General features: G+C 45.8%; 1 protein-coding gene across 1 annotated transcript in view; it reads right to left on the minus strand.

Annotated features, from left to right (window-relative positions):
- Positions 1 to 12197: 12197 nt before the first annotated feature.
- JAKMIP2 (janus kinase and microtubule interacting protein 2) overlaps positions 12198 to 21598 on the minus strand; it is a 111232-nt gene continuing 101831 nt past the window's right edge. Inside the window, exon 22 of the mRNA XM_066591266.1 lies at positions 12198 to 12918. Within this exon, the coding sequence (XP_066447363.1) occupies positions 12898 to 12918 (21 nt within the window). The 3' untranslated portion in view covers positions 12198 to 12897. The remainder of the gene's footprint in view (positions 12919 to 21598) is intronic.

Consider the following 21598-nt stretch of genomic DNA (forward strand, 5'->3'; position numbering starts at 1 on the left):
CAGGTCCAGCCTAGAGCTTACTTCATCGTAGAAGCTGATCAGATTGGTCTGACATGAGCGACCCTTCGTGAACCCGTGCTGGTGAGGAGTTATTCCGTTGTTCTCCTTGAGGTATTCCAGGATGGCGTCTCTCAAAAATCCCTCGAATATTTTTCCAGTTATTGAAGTGAGACTTACCGCCCTGCAGTTACCAGGCTCTTTTGGACCCCTGTTTGTATATTGGAACCATATTGGCAATGCGTTAATCCAATGGTACAACCCTGGTCTTGATAGTGTCCATAAATATAAGCAATAGTGGTCTAGCTATCACATCACTTAGTTCCCTTAGAACCCTTGGGTGTATTCCATCTGGACCCGGTGATTTATCGATTTTAATCCTCTTTAACCGGCTCTGCACTTCCTCCAGTGTTAGGTATGCTATATGTAGCGGGGGGTTCGTTTTATTCCCCTGCATCTCATGTGACATTTCCTTTTCGTTCGTGAATACACTTGAAAAGAAACTATTTAATAGATTTGCCTTCCCCCCATCATCTTCTATGATTTCTCCTGCATTATTTGTTAAAGCGCCAGTGCTCTCGGTGCTAATCCTTTTGCTGTTAATATAGTTGAAGAATAGTTTAGGGTTATTTTTGCTCTCCTTGGCGATCAGTCTTTCTGCCTCCTCCTTAGCAATCTTAATCTTTCCTTTACATATTTTGTTTTTTTTCCCTGTATGATTTTTAACCACATTGTGATTAAAAAGGCTGTGTATTTGCGCACCCCCATAGACTCCTAAGGTTCCTTAGGTGCGCATATGCACACAAAAATATAGTATGTGGTGGTTTCTTTTAGAATTAACCCATTGAAAGTGGCTTCTCTTTTCTGCGCAATGAGAACATATGCTTCATTTACACGGGACGTCACCGATAGTTGTTCACGATTGTGCAGAGGGTAGACAGATAGATCACTGCTGAAGTATCGCTCAGCGCTTTCCATTCATGCAGCGAGAAGTGAGTGAACCAGTGATGATTTTTATGCTGGTTGAACGTGAGCGACAAACGAAAAGGAAGCAAATAGTAAACAATGTTTTGCATTTAGTTGTAACAATTATCACACATTTTGTGCAATAATCGTCCCATGTAAATGGCACTTGATTGTGAATGTTCTACATTCATTTATAGCGCTTGTTCACATGTCTTCTTATCTAAGTTTTTCATTTCCATTTCTCTGTTACATTTTTGAATCAGAGAAGCTGAAGTTAAACTGAAATAAACTGATTATTTTTTTCCCTATTAATTTTAGTGGGTTTTCAAAAAACTGAATAATTTCCATTTTATTTCCGTTTGCTTCAGTTTTGTTTTATGGAACAAATAGATTGTGTAAGGGTTCGTTCACATCAGCGCCGGAGGTTCCATTCAGGAAACTGCTGGCCTTCTGAATGTGAATTGTACAGACCCCAATTATAGTCAATGGAGGCCGTTCAGTGCCTACCCACTTGCGTTTTTTTTTTTCCTGTGATGTTTTGCGTTTTTTTCTCAAGAGCAATTAGTATAGAATGTGTTCTTGTCCATCTGTTTTTTTTTTCCGTTTCGTGGGGTTTTTTCACATAGGAACTGTCAGTTGCATATGTGTCCTTATTTTTCTCTTAATGCACCCATGATTGTCAATGGAGGGCTGCAAAAAACGCTGCGAAAAATGCGCAAAAAACGCCGTGAAAAATGCGCGGAAAACGCCGCGTTTTTCACGCACAAAAATCGGCAACGCAAGTGGGTAGACGCCCTAAGGCGGAACCATTCGGCCTAGGGGTACTGTGTTCCTGCTCCCCAAATGAAGCAGTAAAACGTAATCCCCTAATATTGATGTGAACAAGTCTTAATTTGTTCCAGTAAAAAAAAAAACTGAAGCAAAATGGAAATTATTCAGTTTTTCAAAAAAAAACCATTGAAATTTTGATGAGTTCATTTCAGTTTTACTTCCGTTTCTCTGCTTCAAAAACAGGACAGAGAAACGGAAATGCAAAACTGAGAAAGTAGGAAGCGTGAAGAAGCCCTAACATGGTTTATACTCTTTTTCTACCAAAAGGATATTCCTACAATCCACTTTTATCCCATGTCCAAAGTATAGATGGAAAAAGTCTTATTGGTACCGCTGAGACCTCTACTGATCCCAAGAATGGGGGTCCCCTTTCCCCTTCATGCACAGTGCAGCTTCATTCATTTCAGTGGGACTGCTGGAGATGGGCAAGAACAAGTGCTTGCCTATCTTCAGCAGTCCCATAAAGTTGAATGGCGCTGCAGCGTATATACGCAGTCACTGCTCCAATTCAAGTTCCTCTTTACTGTGGCCTGCAGCCTGCACAGGTTGTCATGCACTGTGTGCCCGACTTGTGCTGTGAGGAGAGAAAAGCAGATGAAAGTTGCAATGTGATGGGGGCCTGTAGGCCCCCCCAGGCTTAGGGGCTTGGTCACAATTGCAACCCCTGTAGCTACAGCACTGTTTAGCACTATAATTTTTGCTAAATGAAATCAATGAAATGATCCTCAATTACACAAAATTTACATTTTGGCCAACATGATTTCTTTTATGTATGCAGAACTATGATCTGTTCGCTGAGGCTCTGTTCACATCTGCATAAGCTGGATAAAACAGTGTAGCATGCTGTGCTATACTGCAAAATGTTGAGTGGCATGATGGGAACTCAACCGACCCCATTATTGTCAACAGGGTCCATTGAGTGTCATTTGCATCTGTCTTGTGATGGATCCAGCACTTCCGTCATGTTTATTATCCAACTGCTATGAAGGAGATGAACAACGGAAACGAGCACAAATCTAACCCAATTCCAGGCTTTGAACTTATTGTTTCTGGAAATGTCTTTTTTAAGTCTTTAACTAACAACATAAAATATTCCTTAAAGGGGTTGTCCCGCGCCGAAATGTTTTTTTGTTTTTTTTTTCAATAGCCCCCCCGTTCGGCGCGAGACAAACCCGATGCATGTGTTGAAAAAAAAAACCGGATAGTACTTACCCGAATCCCCGCGCTCCGGTGACTTCTTACTTACCTTGCGAAGATGGCCGCCGGGATCTTCACCCTCGGTGGACCGCAGGTCTACTGTGCGGTCCATTGCCGATTCCAGCCTCCTGATTGGCTGGAATCGGCACACGTGACGGGGCGGAGCTACGACGAGCAGCTCTCCAGCACGAGCGGCCCCATTCAGAAAAGAAGAAGACCGGATTGCGCAAGCGCGTCTAATCGGGCGATTAGACGCTGAAAATTAGACGGCACCATGGCGACGGGGACGCTAGCAACGGAACAGGTAAGTGAATAACTTCTGTATGGCTCATAATTAATGCACAATGTACATTACAAAGTGCATTAATATGGCCATACAGAAGTGTATACCCCAACTTTGTTTCGCGGGACAACCCCTTTAAGTAAAGCTTGGTCAGCAGTCAGACCCCAACTGATCAAGATAGGCCAGTATTACAATCCCGGAAACCCCCATAAAGTTTGTTCTTTTCAGTGTTAGTCTTACTCATTATTTGCTATAAAAATGATGCTACAAGTATTAAAGGGGTTGTCCCGCGCCGAAACGGGTTTTTTTTTTTTTTTAACCTCCCCCCCGTTCGGCGCGAGACAACCCCGATGCAGGGGTTAAAAAAACAAACCGCTCAGCGCTTACCTGAATCCCGGCGGTCCGGCGTCTTCATACTTACCTGCTGAAGATGGCTGCCGGGGTCTGCTTCCTCCGTGGACCGCAGCTCTTCTGTGCGGTCCATTGCCGATTCCAGCCTCCTGATTGGCTGGAATCGGCACGTGACGGGGCAGAGCTACACGGAGCCGGCATTCTGCACGAGCGGCTCCATTGAAGAGAGCAGAAGACCCGGACTGCGCAAGCGCGGCTAATTTGGCCATCGGAGGGCGAAAATTAGTCGGCTCCATGGGAACGAGGACGCTAGCAACGGAGCAGGTAAGTAAAAAACTTTTTATAACTTCTGTATGGCTCATAATTAATGCACAATGTACATTACAAAGTGCATTATTATGGCCATACAGAAGTGTATAGACCCACTTGCTGCCGCGGGACAACCCCTTTAAGCTGTAACTATTACTTTAATGTTTCCAAACTCTAGACACACTTCACAGTTGAAAATGGTGGCGATTTGCATGGGACTTGCTGATTTTGTAGATTTCACAAAGAGTGGTATTTGTTCAGGAACATGCTCCAAAAATTATTCTTAAATAGGATGGTGATTCTGGAGTGGTTCATGCACATCAGGTCTGTAATACATCTCCCATAGACTTCTCTCGGTTCATACTGTACTCCTGCATGCCTCTAGGTTTTTCCTTGCATCGTGTCCATCATCTGATGCATCATGTGGGGATTCTCCTCTACAAGTATTGCTTCTAGAGGGAGAATATGTTGCCTTTTGGAGGAACCATACTGGGACACTTGGAGTGTCTACACATCTGTAATGTGCTGTGTAATCAGTGAGACCTGTAATGCCGCCATTCATACAGTATTCCATATACAGTGGTGAATATACCCGGACCCTTTATTTGAAAATCCTGCATTCTTTTGTATGGCTGCTCACATGTAGTTTCTACGCCAGGGTGATGAAGAGTGAAACATACCAGGGCAACAGGAGCAGACAAGTACTAAGGGTACATTGTGTAGACGTGTCTGGGTCCCCTATATTTAATGTAAATAAAGTCTTTTGACCTATTTGACATGCCAGAAATGAGTATATGAGTTAGAGACATTGTAAATGTATGCAGCTCTCTCCATTGTAGTTTAGAGGACTGGCATCCATCAGGACATGGGAGTCCTGGATGTGGGACTTACTTTGATTTATTATAACACTAGCTGACATACCCGGCTTCGCCCGAGTTAATTTGGTACTGGTGTTTATCTGATGTTCACACGGAAAATCTTATGAAGTCGTGGTTACTTTAGAGATACTGAGGAAAAACATATGTTCACCATTTTGCATAGTTCTCTGCGTTACCCAGGAAACACCACGTGGAGGTAACCATGCGACGTTTCCTTCATATAAAATAACATCAGGAAGTGAGAGAATTTGATTACGTACATAAAATTTGGACACTAATTCTTTTGCGCTTAGAATTGAATAATCGAGTTGGGACCCATTAGCTTTTCCTATTTATGACATAATCAATGCTCCTGCCAAATTTCCCGTTTCTATGACACCGGAAAGTGAAAAAATTACATTCTGCACGTAAAATTTGGACGCTAATTCTTTTGCGCATAGAATTGAATAATCGAGTTGAGACCCATTAGCTTTTCCTATTTATGACATAATCAATGCTCCTGCCAAATTTCCCGTTTCTATGACACCGGAAAGTGAAAAAATTACATTCCGCACGTAAAATTTCGACGCCAATTCTTTTGCGCTAGAATTGAATAATCGAGTTGGGACCTACGAACTTTTCCTACTTATGACATAATCAATGCTCGTGCCAAATTTCACGTTTCTATGACACCGGAAAGTGAGATAATTAGATTCCGTACGTAAAATTTGGACGCTAATTCTTTTGCGCATAGAATTGAATAATCATGTTGGGACCCATTAACTTTTCCCATTTATGACATAATCAATGCTCGGGCCAAATTTTAAGTTTCTATGACATTGGAAAGTGACAGATTTAGATTATGTACGTAAAATTTTGATGCCAATTCTTTTGCGCTAGAATTGAATAATCGAGTTGGGACCCAATTACTTTTCCTATTTTGGAGATAATCTATGCGTGTGCCAAATTTCATGTTTCTACAACATCGGGAAGTTGGAGAACTTTTGGCGAGTGAGTCAGTGAGTCAGTGAGGGCTTTCGTCTTTATATATATAGATATACCTAGGAAACACCATAAATGTCTCAGATGGGAACACCGTTGTTGCCCTTGGAGATGGTTCAGTATGGTAATATGGTCCTCAGATCAGAAAATGTTGTGCACCCCTGATGAAGAGGCTCAGTTACAGCAATATGCCACAGGATACCATACAGAACCTGCATGCCTCTATGCCCACCCGTATCACATCTTGTATCCAAGCTAGAGGTGCCCCAACAGGGTACGAGAACCTCCATGCCGCCCATATCACATCTTGTATCCAAGCTAGAGGCGGTACAACAGGGTACTAGAGCCTCCATGCCTGCCCGTATCACATCTTGTATCCAAGCTAGAGGCGGTACAACAGGGTACTAGAGCCTCCATGCCTGCCCATATCATATCTTGCATCCAAGCTAGTGACGACCCAACAGGGTACTAGAGCCTCCATTCCCCAACCGTATCATATCTTGCATCCAATCTAGAGGCGGTACAACAGGGTAATAGAGCTTCCATTCCCCCTGTATCACATCTAGTATCCAGGCTAGAGGTGGTACAACAGGGTATTAGAGCATCCATGCCCGCCTGTACCATATCTTGCATCCAAGCCAGTGATGGCCCAACTGGGTAATATAGCCTCCATGCTCGCCTGTATCACATCTTGTATCCAAGCTAGAGGCAGTAATCAAGTGTTCAGTTTTCCACAATAAATTATCCTTTTGCTCTGAGATTGTAATCACTTATATCAATGATACAATCATACTGAGAAAGTTTCATTCCATTCCGACAACTTCTTCTGGGGATGGATTTTACAATTATATTTGCAAGTATATTTTTGTATATACATACTGTATGTGGATGAATACTTAGTATAGGTGGCTGCAGGGCTGGCCACTTAGATTGGTGGTTCCTTATATGGTACCTTATGTTGATACCCCCCCTTCCATATTGCATGATGCTTTGCCATATAGTGTATGAATAACCATAGTACCAGCATATATAAAACCAGCGCTATATACAGTACTGTGCAAAGGTTTTAGGCAAGTTTGGAAAAAATGCTGCAAAGTAAGAATGCTTTCAAAAATAGAAGTGTTAATATTGTAGTTTATTTTTGCAAATTAACAAAATGCAATGTGAATAAACAAGGGAGAAATCTAAATCAAAATTAATATTTGCTTTTACCTCCAAAACAGCATTAAGTTATGTAAAGAGCATCTCAACGGGTCTCCTGTGGTGTAAAGTAACAAAACAGCTGATACTCACTTCTCATCGCTCCCTGCTCATTCCCCGCCAGCAGATCCGGGTCTCCCTGCTGACATCATCTTTACAGGCAGCAGTCAGCCTGAGCTGTCTCCAAACAAGCTGCCGCAGCCAATGCTGATGCTGACTCTCCGGCTGACTGCAGCCTGTAAACATACAGCACAGCAAAGACTCTGAGCAGCCAGTGGCGGACGAGCAAGGAGAGCTGAGTATCAGCTGCTTTGTTATTTTACACAATGGGAGATCCGTTGAGATGTCTTTTACATAACTTGGTCAACTCGTTTCATTCTTCTAGGTACACTTACAGAAATTCAAGGATTTTGTAGGATTACAGTCAGGTGTATGACTAACTTATTATACCCAACAGGTGATAGTCAACATTTTCATATGTAGGTTGAAACATAGTCATTAACTGAAACAGAAACAGCTGTGTAGGAGACTTAAGACTGAGCAAGGAACAGTCTGACTCTGCTAAAAAGGTGAGATTGTGGAAGACAGTTCCATGTCACAGGTCATACACAATGACAAGACTGAGCATAGCAACAAGACACAAGGTAGTTATACTAGAGCAGCAAGGTGTCTCCCATGCAAAGATATCAAAGCAGGCTGGGGTTTCATGATGTGCTGTTCAAGCTCTTTTAAAGAATCACAAAGAAAAGGCCAATGTTGAGGACCGTAGACACAGTGGTCGGCCAAGGAAACATAGGGCAGCAGATCTAAGACACATCATGCTTACTTCTCTTCAAAACTGAAAAATGCCCAGCAGTGACATCAGCTCAGAACTGGCAGAAACCAGTGGGACCCACGTACACCATCTACTGTTCGGAAATGTCGGACCAGAAGTTGTCTTTAGGAAAGAATTGCAGCCAAAAAGCCATGCCTTCAATGTAGAAACAAGGCCAAGTGACCCAACTATGCATGAAAATATAGAAACTGGGGTGCAGATATATTAGAGTAGCTGTTCTGGACTGAATTAAAATGTGAAATATTTGGCTGTAACAGGCAGCAGTAAGGCATGGGGGAGGGTAGTACAATAAAGAGTGTCTGCAGACAACAGTGACGCATGGTGAAGTTTGCTGGCAACTATGGATTTGCATTTTATCAAATGGATTTGGGAATTGGGTGAGGATTACTGGTGTCCTCATGGCTGAGAAATACAGGCAGATACTTACCCATCATGCGGTACTATCAGAGAGGCATCTGATTGACTCCAGATTTATTCTACAGCAGAACAACAACCCCAAACATACAGCCAATGTTATTAATAAATATACTTAGTATAAAGAAGAACAAGGAGTCCTGGAAGTGATGATATGGCCCCACAGAGCCCTGATCTCAACATCACTTCCCGCCGAGTTCCTTCAAAAACTGTGCTGTTTTTAAGGCAAAGCGTAGTCCCACCAAATGGATGTGATTTAGATTTCTCTTTTGTCCAGTCACTTTGCATTTTGTTAATTGACAAAAATAAACTATTAACACATCTATTTTTAAAAGCATTCCTACTTTCCAGCATTTTTTCAGCACCTGCCTAAAACCTTTGTACAGTACTGTATGCAGTACAGCATTACAATGTCTAAATGATGCCATACAAGTAATAGTGTGACTCACAGTGCTAGCAAACCTTGGGTGCCAAGCTATGTGTGGCATCCGCTCTGTAGGACCAGCTACTGCACACCCCTATGGCCAATCCTGGTGGGAAAGGTAAAATATCTGGGCCCATCTTGGCTCCCATTTTGGTCACATAAAAAAATGTATATAATACTTCAGGTACAAATCCGATAACACAAACCCTCCAATTCAATAAAAGAGTGTGCTGACAATCAGAAGGTTTAGTGTACAAAACGTAAATCATAAAAAGACAGAATATATCATTGTTGTCCGAGTTGTATGGTAGAAAACAAAACTTTACAGTTTAATATGCAGGACAAACCCATTCAGTCATCTCCTTAATAACAGGAAGTACACTTGTATAGGCTACAGTAACGTATCCTACTATATACACCAGTTATAGAACTCTGTACATTCTTATTTTTGTCACAAATACAACATGTGGACCGGCCGGCAGTATAATTACTGTGGTTTCAGTTCTGTGAACATTGACTGGATGCTTGTATAGACTTGAGAGCTTCCATGGATAACGATGTCTACTCATTGGAAAACCCAATGGTCATCGTGGATTGGTTAATGTCCCACAACTATCAATGCTTTACAAATAAAATGTCCAGCTTCCATGAAATCTTCCAGTGGCTTATTATTTTACAAGCTTGCAAATATGGACACCATGGTCCATGAACTATTCATTAGCATTCTACACTTCATGCTTTTTTTCTTCTAGACCCCTTCCTCAGTGAGTACACCGGCATGCTTACTTCACCTTGATTCTTAAGTGGACTTCACTTTCATTGGAAGAGTCACGAGTGCAACAAAAAAAGTGCATGAATGCTTTATATACAGCTTGTACAAGAATGAACGGACTTCCACAAACTTCAGCAGTCCCTTTACAAAATGTTGTTCCCAGCCTCATGGAGGACACAAGAACAGTGATAGGGGATTGTGAGTCTCACTAGACAATCTAGTATTGCACAAAGCATGAATAGCATCAGTCTTTTTTGGGGCCATCACCCCTAATACTGGGCTGGTTGAGTTTACTGGTTTTCTTTTCTGGAAGATTTTGGTTTTTTTTGTAGTTCTAAGTAGAAATTGTGGTCGTCTGTACAAGTTTTGTTCTATAAAATCTAAAAAAAACCTAAAATGTAGTCAAGGTTTGTCTACCCTGAATGGTATGTGACACATCATGGCTGTCATGGACATTTCCGCCAGATGAGTTGTATATTACTTGGTTTGTAGGTTGTGACTGAGTTCATTTTTCATATAATAAATGATATTTTACAAAGTGTAGAATATTTAGCAGTATTAAGTCTACTAAATGTGAAGGTAATGGTATTTCTCGAAGCACATTGATGTTTCCAGGATTTTTCTATATACAGTATGTAAGTTAACTCTAGGAATAGTCAAAGTTTCTGAGCACAGTTTAAATGAATGGCCATTTACAATTAATAACATGTATTGCTATATGTAAGAAGCATTTGCTTTCAGAATTGTCTATGTACAATGCCCCTTCCTAAAGCAAAAGGAACAGGCTCCCCACAATAACCCTCCCTGCTATCAGGACTATGTATGCATTCATGGGTATACATTGCGTGTCTCCAGCACAGTATATGGAGTATACAGTAGGCTCTGAGATTTTAGGCATAAGGCACTGCAAATTGCCATTTCGAACTTACGCTGACCATACACTAAATAGCCGTTGTCTGAAGCATATAACAGCTACCTCCCCGAATTTCCACATAAACATGCATGCTCAGATTAGCAAATGTGCATATTTATTGCCATAGGGAGAGGTGGCAGGTACCTCTGCTGCTGATTACCTCCTGGGGAACAAAGGGTTGGCATGTTAAAATTCAACAGGACCGATCCATGTTTACCCATACAGTAGACATCAAACAACAGTCGGGCTACTCCAATACACCTTCTATTATCATATGATTTGCCAAAATTACTGTATTTTTCGGACTATAAGATGCACCAGAGTATAAGACGCGCCTGGGGGCCTAACAAAGTAGAGGGTTACTGTCATTAAATTTAGTGCTCTAGTATAGAAAAGGGGGTTAACAGTGAAAAGTCAGCTCCTATTGAAATTAGTGTGTCCTTTCAAATAATGGTGCAATCACATGAGTTCACATGATACACACACACAGCACTGCTGCACACCCATTGTACACACATAGCTCTGGGGCATACACACCTCTGCTTCATACACACACACAGCTTTGCAGCATTCACATACAGCTCTGCTTCATACATACACACACACAGCTCTGCTGCATGCACACAAACACACATATATGCAGCTGGCATGTAATGCTGCGTTTAGATGGAACGAATATTGTTCAAAAATTTGTGAGCAAAAGTGAATGATATCATTCAATCCAAACACGAGCAATGACTGAACGACAGATGAAAATTGGTCGCTTCTCGTTCATCGTTCAGTTTCTGCAGGAATAAAAAATCATCATTGGCTCGTCCACTTACCATTTGGTTTAAACAGCAATTGTTCAGGTCCCGTATTGGACCTGAGTGCTATTGAGTAAGTGGTGACATCGCTCGCTCGTTCAAAGAAGAATTGGCTCATCTAAAAGGACCCTTAAACACTGATTTTATTAACACTAAACCCCCATGTACATGACCCCCTCTAGCTGCTTCCTGGTCACAAAGCTCATGGTCACATGGTTATAACATCATCAAAAGTCCTACCACTACTGCAAGATCTTCAATATTTGCTCTTGTCTGCCCCAGTGTTTACAGAAAGTGTTCAAGGGGGTGTAATATCTCTCATTAGGGAGAGCACCAAGAAGGTGAGTGAGGAGACTTGTAAGGCCATCCGTGCTCCTCTGGGTAATATGCAAATAAGGAAGATGGAACAATACCTCTGCAGTGCCACCTATTGGAAGGCAACATTCCTTCAAATCAATGCTTGACCCATTATACACGTCTGTAGAGCAACGATTGGGAATTGAAAACCAAACCAGAATCCATACACAGACAGCTGTTTCGGGGGTTTTGACCCTCATCAGTGTGCAGTAGGATCTTGGCTTGGCTAGTGAGAGGCCTGTGACGTGGGTCGGGGTAAAATAGGGGGACCTGCACCCCTGGGGAGATATGTGAGTGTTATCTGCTGGAGAGGACTGCTCCTGTCCTGATCAGGTAGCAAGAGGAAGGACTGTGCAGCTGCTGTATCAGCGCACTGCCGGATCATTATAGAAGCGGTCAGGGGTCTCTGGAGCTATCAGACCCCCCTGCCCCTGGATGATAAAGCGCAGACACTTTTCAGCAAGTTTTTTTTTAGCTGAAAACTGCATCTTTAAGTCAGAAAAATACGGTAACTTATTTTGATAACTAACTTTACTCAACATGTCAAATTCCAAATGTAGGTTAATTTTTCTACACAGTACCATAAGGCCATATGTACACATTGATCCACCACATGATAATATAGTTGTATCATCACAGATGCATAGTTGATCATTACCATTTGTATACAGTTTGATTTTGTTTTTGACACATCAATACACAGTCATATCACTATGCCTATTGACAAACAATCCAAAGCCTTCAATACAACCTAATATAGATTGCCCACACAATGCTGACAGGTATACGCCTTTGTTCCTTATGCTTAACATGCTGGGATAAAAAAAAGGATGCCCAACAAGTCTTCAGTGTTATACAGGTTAATCCTCCCGCTCACCCTCCGTGCTATAGTTACATTTTACTTGTCACTATTCCTGAGTTGAGACGGACAGCATCCCCGTATTAAGTAAACCAGACGGTAATCAATGAATATTTTATTGTAAATAACCTGGGAGGGATGGGGACACGTCTCCAGCTTTGTCCATTTGCAGCTTATGTTTTCCTAATTCTTTCATTGGATATATGGTGTTACATTAATATAGTTCCCCTGCACAGCAGGGAGTAGATTGTTTCTCATTAGCTTTGGTTCTGTGCCCAAGATGCGTTCTTCTATTGACTTGTTGTTCCTCTTCAGGACATATGTTCTCTTTCAGAATAAGCACTTCCATTTCCACTAAGTGCAGCATGTATACTGTGACGTCACACCGGTCACACCGCAACATAACACGGCGGATAAGGAACAATGGCTTTGAATTCCAAGGCCTTGTGTCTGTCACTGCAGTACAGGTGTAAGCAGCAATCTCATCTCTGCAAATATGGAAGCATTGATCTTTTTGCAAGGGTTCATCCATATTTCCTACAATTCTGAAACCAAAGCAGACAAAGAGATGTATTATTAGCTGTCCATATAGTGTTTAAAAGAAATGGAGCAGTGCAATGCAAAGAAGGCACTAAAACTAAACACTATAAACTAATAGGCATAGCGTTTGTCTGGTGTTAGAGCATGTGCGCTGTATAGGATTCTCTTCAGGATTCCTGTCTGGTCTACTGACAGGTTTCATGATGTATTCCCTCTGGGTTTTCTCCATGCATGCTCGTTCTCATGGGAGGAAAGGGACTTAATGAGTATCTCCAGCAGTCCCATTGAAGATGAATGGAGCAACACTGCGCATGCAAAACTGCTGCTCCATTCAAGCTACTCATCATTGTGAGGGAGGGTGCAGTGAGCTCACAATGAGGAGGAAAGGGGGAGATTAGTGTACCATGTCTCCACAGGAAGTATGGGTGGAAACATGGGTTGACCAGCTTCATTTCTAGGAAATGCCCATGTGATGGCCAAAGCTGGCGATTGGCTGCCGCAGACACACCTTCCCGGCGAAACGTGAAGAGTAGCGGCAGCGGCTTTCCGGTGGGGTACAGCCTCCATCATCCTCCTCATTCATGCCTTCTCCTCGTGGTGTACAGCCTCCATCATGGTCCCAGTGGCAGCAGCAGTTGAGCCCCTGCTGTGTATCACCCAGTGGGCCACAGGAGCGGGGATGCAAGCATGTCTCGCTGAGGAGGAGGCCGGTGGCGAGGACACAACACTACAGGCTGGAGAGGCCGGCATTGGTGCTGACACCAGGGGAACGGATACAGGGGTGACATGGAGGCTGACACCAGGTCCAGCAATGGCTGCAGGGGACGTCAGCTGTGAGATGGATGCTGTGGGTGTCACCTGGAACTCAGGGCCGCCAACCCATGTCTTCACCCATAATTCCGGTGTAGACATAGTACACCAACACCGGAAAGGGGGACAAGGGAACCATGTTCTCAGAATCAGTAGGAGTCTCAGTGGTTAGACCCCTACCGATCAGAGTTATCGCAATCGAGTGAAAAGTCAATTTTGGGATAACCCCTCTAACTGCTACCTCAAGCAGAAAATGTTCCCTAGAGTTTTTTAACTTTTCAAGGGTCTTGAGCCACTAAAATTGAAAAAGCTAATTGAACATATGACCAACTGATATATTGTAGCTATTACTCTGCCAGTGACATGGTTGTTACTTTGATACCAAGCTCTAGTAATGTTATGACATTCCTGGTACCAAAAGTACACAACAGGTTGGGACAAACATGCAGGGGACACAAAGTCACATGTGTCTCAACTTTGTTTAGTTTTAAGTTACATACGTCAATGTTAGCAGCATAAAGAGAATCTGTCAGGTTGAACGTGCGGTTATAGAGCAGAAGAGAACTGAACAGATTTATATATAGTTTTGTAGGAAAAGATTCAGTAAAACTTGTGTTTAAATAATTTAAATCCCTTGTCATTGTGGATTTAGGAGTCCAGTGGGCAATCCATTAAGAGATAATCAGCCTTCCCCACATGGTTCTGCATATACAACTAGTTGACAATCACTGAGTGAGACTGCCCAATGGACTCTTAAGCCCAGAAGGAATTGAAATGTTAGACTGAATCATTTCCTACAAAACTACACTCATTGTCAAAATAAATCCCTCTCCTGGAAGGAGTTGTCAGGATGGAATGAAACTTTCTCTGTGTGATTGTAACATTGATATAGGTAAGCAATTACAATATCAGAGCAAAAGGATAATTTACTATGGAAAATTGAAGATGTGAAGGAAGGCTCTAGTACCCTGTTGTACCACCTTTAGCTTGGATACAAGATGTGATACGGGGGGCATAGAGGCTCTAGTACCCTGTTGTACCATCTCTAGTTTGGATACAAAATGTGATACGGGAGAGCATGGAGTCTCTAATACCCTGTTGTACCGCCTCTAGCTTCAATACAAGATCTGATATGGGCATGCATGGAGGCTCTAGTACCTTGTTGTACCGCCTCTATCTTGGATGCAAGAGGTGATACGGGTGGGCATGGAGGCTCTAGCACCCTGTTGTACTGCCTCTAGCTTGGATACAAGATGTGATACGGGAGGCGTGGAGGCTCTAGTACCCTGTTGTATTGCCTCTAGCTTGGATGCAAGATGTGATACAGGGGGCATGTAGGCATACAGGTTCTGTATGGTATTGTGTGGCATATCACTCCACATTTGTTGTAACTGAGCCTCTAGATTGTGCAAACTTGTAGACTGTTGAAATTAGAGTTCCAGATGGCCCCATACATGTTCTATTGGCAATAAATCTCACAAACGGGCAGCCACGGAAGTGTGAAGACATTCCTATGACACCCTTGTTGTGTGCAGCCGAGCCTTTTCCTCCTGGAAAACGCCTCTTGAAAGCAGCCATAAGAGGAACACATGTGGCTGCAGGATGTCCTGAACACATCACTGAGCTGTCATTGTCCCTTGTACCACTACTACAGTAGGTTATGACTAGAGATGAGCGAACGTACTCGTCCGAGCTTGATACTCGTTCGAGTATTAGCGTGTTCGAGATGCTCGTTACTCATAACGAGTACCACGCGATGTTCGGGTTACTTTCACTTTCATCTCTGAGACGTTAGCGCGCTTTTCTGGCCAATTGAAAGACAGGGAAGGCATTACAACTTCCCCCTGCGACGTTCAAGCCCTATACCACCCCCCTGCAGTGAGTGGCTGGGGAGATCAGGTGTCACCCGAGTATAAAAATCAGCCCCTCCCGCGGCTCGCCACAGATGCGTTCTGACATAGCTCAGGGAAAGTGCTATCTTGTTGGAGCTGCTATAGGGAGAGCGTTAGGAGTATTTTAGGCTTCAAGAACCCCAACGGTCCTTCTTAGGGCCACATCTAACCGTGTGCAGTACTGTGGAGGCTGCTTTTAGGAGTGTTGCACATTTTTTTTTTTTTGGTATATCGGCCGTGCAGAGCATTGCGCCCTGCAGTAATACTCCAGGGCCAGAAGCGCTTAGGCAGGGACAGAAGACATATTATTGATTGAATATAGGCAGTGGGCCTTTGCAAAAAAATTTGTGGAAAAAAGTCTATTTGGGCTGCCTGTGACTGTCCTCAGTGTTCTGGGTCTGTGCTGGGTGTAGTAGTTCTCCAAATTCATACGCAGCCAGCTAAGTGTTACAGCAGGCTTGCGCAAAATTATTTCCTGGCTCTGTCTGGGCTGTGAAATCACCGCTGTATTGCAGTTCACAGTGCAACACTCTGCAGTTCTGTGACATACTCCAGGGCCAGAAGCGCTTAGGCAGGGACAGAAGACATATTGATTGAATATAGGCAGTGGGCCTTTGCAAAAAAATTTGGGGAAAAAAATCTATTTGGGCTGCCTGTGAGTGTCCTCAGTGTTCTGGGTCTGTGCTGGGTGTAGTAGTTCTCCAAATTCATACGCAGCCAGCTAAGTGTTACAGCAGGCTTGCGCAAAATTATTTCCTGGCGTTCCGTAAGCGAAGTCAGCCTCCAACCACAGGCCAATAAGCGGCACATTTAATTACAGCGTTCTGTTTCTGCACTACTGGTAATACACCATGCTGAGGGGTAGGGGTAGGCCTAGAGGACGTGGACGCGGGCTAGGACGCGGAGGCCCAAGTCAGGGTGTGGGAACAGGCCGAGCCAGTGCGGTGGCCAGGGGTAGAGGCAGGGCCAGACCGAATAATCCACCAATTGTTTCCCAAAGCGCCCCCTCGCGCAATGTCACCCTGCAGAGGTCAAGGTGCTCTACTGTGTGGCAGTTTTGCACAGAGACGCCTGACGACCGACGAACAGTGGTGTGCAACCTTTGTCGCGCCAAGATCAGCTGGGGAGGCACCACCACCAGCATGCGCAGGCATATGATGGCCAAGCACCCCACAAGGTGGGACGATGCCCGTTCACCGCCTCCGGTTTGCACCACTGCCTCTCCCCCTGTGCCCCAACCTGCCACTGAGATCCAACCCCCCTCTGAGGACACAGGCACTACCGTCTCCTGGCCTGCACCCACACCCTCATCTCCGCTGTCCTCGGCCCCATCCAGCAATGTCTCTCAGCGCAGCGTCCAGACGTCGTTAGCGCCACTGTTTGAGCGCAAGCGCAAGTACGCCGGCACGCACCCGCACGCTCAAGCGTTAAACGTGCACATTGCCAAATTGATCAGCCTGGAGATGCTGCCGTATAGGCTTGTGGAAACGGAGGCTTTCAAAAGCATGATGGCGGCGGCGGCCCCGCTCTACTCGGTTCCCAGTCGACACTACTTTTCCCGATGTGCCGTCCCAGGCCTGCACGACCACGTCTCCCGCAACATTGTACGCGCCCTCACCAACGCGGTTACTGCCAAGGTCCACTTAACAACCGACACGTGGACAAGCACAGGCGGGCAGGGCCACTATATCTCCCTGACGGCACATTGGGTGAATTTAGTGGAGGCTGGGACAGAGTCAGAGCCTGGGACCGCTCACGTCCTACCCACCCCCCGAATTGCGTGCCCCAGCTCGGTGGTGGTATCTGCGGCAGTGTATGCTTCCTCCACTAAACCACCCTCCTCCTCCTCCTACGCAACCTCTGTCTCGCAATCAAGATGTGTCAGCAGCAGCACGTCGCCAGCAGTCGATGTCGCGCAGCGTGGCAGCACAGCGGTGGGCAAGCGTCAGCAGGCCGTGCTGATACTACTCAGCTTAGGAAAGAAGAGTCAGACGGCCCACGAACTGCTGCAGGGTCTGACAGAGCAGACCGACCGCTGGCTTGCGCCGCTGAGCCTCCAACCGGGCATGGTCGTGTGTGACAACGGCCGTAACCTGGTGGCGGCTCTGCAGCTCGGCAGCCTCACGCACGTGCCATGCCTGGCCCATGTCTTTAATTTGGTGGTTCAGCGCTTTCTGAAAAGCTACCCACACTTGTCATGCCTGCTCGGAAAGGTGCGCCGGGTCAGCGCACATTTCCGCAACTCCAAGACGGACGCTGCCACCCTACGGACCCTGCAACATCGGTTTAATCTGCCAGTGCACCGATTGCTGTGCGACGTGCCCACACAGTGGAACTCTACGCTCCACATGTTGGCCAGGCTTTATGAGCAGCGTAGAGCTATTGCGGAATACCAACTCCAACATGGGCGGCATAGTGGGAGTCAGCCTCCTCAATTATTTACAGAAGAGTGGGCCTGGTTGGCAGCCATCTGCCAGGTCCTTGGAAACTTTGAGGAGTCTACCCAGATGGTGAGCGGCGATGCTGCAATCATTAGCGTCACCATTCCTCTGCTATGCCTCTTGAGAAGTTCCCTGCAAAGCATAAAGGCAGACGCTTTGCACTCGGAAACGGAGGCGGGGGAAGACAGTATGTCGCTGGATAGTCAGAGCACCCTCCTGTCTATATCTCAGCGCGTTGAGGAGGAGGAGCAGGGGGAGGAGCATGAGGAGGAGGGGGAAGAGACAGCTTGGCCCACTGATGAGGATACAGATGCTGCTTGCCTGTCATCCTTTCAGCGTGTATGGCCAGAGGAGGAGGAGGAGGAGGAGGAGGAGGGGGAGGAGCATGAGGAGGAGGGGGAAGAGACAGCTTGGCCCACTGATGAGGGTACAGATGCTGCTTGCCTGTCATCCTTTCAGCGTGTATGGCCAGAGGAGGAGGAGGAGGAGGAGGAGGAGGAGGAGGAGGGGGAGGAGCATGAGGAGGAGGGGGAAGAGACAGCTTGGCCCACTGCTGAGGGTACACATGCTGCTTGCCTGTCATCCTTTCAGCGTGTATGGCCAGAGGAGGAGGAGGAGGATCCTGAAAGTGATCTTCCGAGTGAGGACAGCCATGTGTTGCGTACAGGTACCCTGGCACACATGGCTGACTTCATGTTAGGATGCCTTTCTCGTGACCCTCGCGTTACACGCATTCTGGCCACTACGGATTACTGGGTGTACATACTGCTCGACCCACGGTATAAGGAGAGCCTTTCCACTCTCATTCCCGAAGAGGAAAGGGGTTCGAGAATGATGCTATACCACAGGGCGCTGGTGGACAAACTGATGGTAAACTTCCCATCCGACAGCGCTAGTGGCCGAAGGCGCATTTCCGCGGCCCAGGTAGCAGGGGAGGCGCAGAGATCAGGCAGCATGTACAGCGCAGGCAGGGGACCATTATCCAAGGCCTTTGCCAGCTTTCTGGCTCCCCAGCAAGACTGTGTCACCGGTCCCCAATCAAGGCTGAGTTGGCGGGAGCACTGCAAAAGGATGGTGAGGGAGTACGTAGCCGATCGCACGACCGTCCTCGGTGACGCCTTTGCCCCCTACAACTACTGGGTGTGGAAGCTGGACACGTGGCCTGAACTCGCGCTGTATGCCCTGGAGGTGCTTGCTTGTCCTGCGGCTAGCGTCTTGTCAGAGAGTGTGTTTAGTGTGGCTGGGGGAATCATCACGGATAAGCGTACCCACCTGTCAACCGACAGTGCCGACAGGCTTACACTCATCAAGATGAACAAAGCCTGGATTTCCCCAGACTTCTCTTCTCCACCAGCGGACAGCAGCGATACCTAAACAATACGTAGGCTGCACCCACGGATGGAAGCATCGTTCTCTATCACCATCCAAAACGGGGACCTTTTTGCTTCATCAATCTGTGTATAATATTCCTCCTCCTCCTCCTGCTCCTCCTCCTGAAACCTCACATAATCACGCCGAACGGGCAATTTTTCTTAGGCCCACAAGGCTCAGTCATATAATTTTTCTAAACAATTTTTATACGTTTCAATGCTCATTAAAGCGTTGAAACTTTCACCTCAACCAATTTTTAGTTTTACTGCGTTGCCTCCAGGCCTAGTTACCAATTAAGCCACATTATTACATTAACCAAAGCGATTAATGGGTTTCACCTGCCCTCTTGGTTGGGCATGGGCAATTTTTCTCAGGTACATTAGTACTGTTGGTACACCAATTTTTGGGGGCCCTCGCCTACAGTGTAATCCAATTAATTGTTAGCCCACCTGCATTACAGCTGACGTTACATCAGCTGTGTTGGGCAATGCAATGGGATATATTTATGTACCGCCGGTGGGTTCCAGGGAGCCACCCATGCTGTGGGTCCACAGGGAGTTGTAACTGCATGTGTCCACTTCTAAAGAACCCCAGTCTGACTGGGGCATGCAGTGTGGGCCGAAGCCCACCTGCATTAAACATGACATTACCTCAGCTGTGATGGGCAATGCAATGGGATATATTTATGTACCGCCGGTGGCTTCCTGGCACCCACCCATGCTGTGGGTCCACAGGGAGTTGTAACTACATGTGTCCACTTTTAAAGAACCCCAGTCTGACTAGGGCATGCAGTGTGGGCCGAAGCCTACCTGCATTAAACATGACATTACCTCAGCTGTGATGGGCAATGCAATGGGATATATTTATGTACCGCCGGTGGCTTCCTGGCACCCACCCATGCTGTCGGTCCACAGGGACTTCACAATAGGGAGTTGTACCTGCCTGTGTCTATGAATTAAAAACCCTGGTCAGGTTGGGGCATGCAGTGTGGGCCGAAGCCCACATGCATTTAATCTGACGTTAGCTCTGCTGTCCAGGGCACTGCAATGGGATACATTTATGTACAGCTTGTGGGTTCCAGGGAGCCACCCATGCTGTGGGTGCACACGGAATTCCCATGGCGGAGTTGTACCTGCCTGTGACTATTTATAAAAAACCGCGGTCTGACTGGGGCATGCAGACACCTTGACAGAATGAATAGTGTGTGGCACATAGGTTCCCCATTGCTATGCCCACGTGTGCAGCTCCAGATGGAGGTGGCACAGGATTGGATTTCTCATTGCTTCTGTACAGCATTGTGGACTATCGCCCCGCCCCTTTTAAAGAGGGTCGCTGCCTAGCCGTGCCAACCCTCTGTGGCTGTGTCGTTCCCATCACTTTCTTGAATTGCCCAGATTTTCACAAACGAAAACCTTAGCGAGCATCGGCGATATACAAAAATGCTCGGGTCGCCCATTGACTTCAATGGGGTTCGTTATTCGAAACGAACCCTCAAGCATCGCGAAAAGTTCGTCTCGAGTAACGAGCACCCGAGCATTTTGGTGCTCGCTCATCTCTAGTTATGACTGACTGACATATGCAATGGCCCCCAGACCTTCACACCAGCAGTGGGGGCAGTGTGTCGCTTCACAGCAAAGGCAGGATTGAGGCTCTCACCCCTAGGTCTCGAGACATGAACACAGCTGTTGTTGGTGCCCAAACTAAACCTGGATTTGTCACTGAAGACACCCTGTAACAGTCCAGTTTTGTCTTTCACAACACTATTGAAAGTGAAGGCAACGGTGGGTGTCAGAGGCAGTATACATAATGGGCACCGTTAGACCAAATGTCCTTCAGCCAAGTGCCTGAAAATGGTTCTGACAGACGCAGGGATCTGTAACGATGGTGCCACCTGTCTCTGGATAATGGACAATGAAAGAGTTGGAGTTGTTGGTCTGTCGAGGGTGTCCTGAGCCCGGTCACCACATTGTGTGTGCTGTCAGGCATCCACTGGTCCCAACACCTTCTAACAGTCTGGTCAGAACGGTCCAGGTAAGACATCTAGTTGTAGAGGCGTCTAGTGGTCAACAAGCTCTGCATGAGCGGAAAATGAGGTCCACTACACACAAGGAGCCTTCAAGAGCCTTTTTATAGGTCAAGGGTGGCAAGACCGTTCATCTAAACATGTCACA

The sequence above is a fragment of the Eleutherodactylus coqui genome, chromosome 2, assembly GCF_035609145.1.
Source record: "Eleutherodactylus coqui strain aEleCoq1 chromosome 2, aEleCoq1.hap1, whole genome shotgun sequence".
NCBI lineage: Eukaryota > Metazoa > Chordata > Amphibia > Anura > Eleutherodactylidae > Eleutherodactylus > Eleutherodactylus coqui.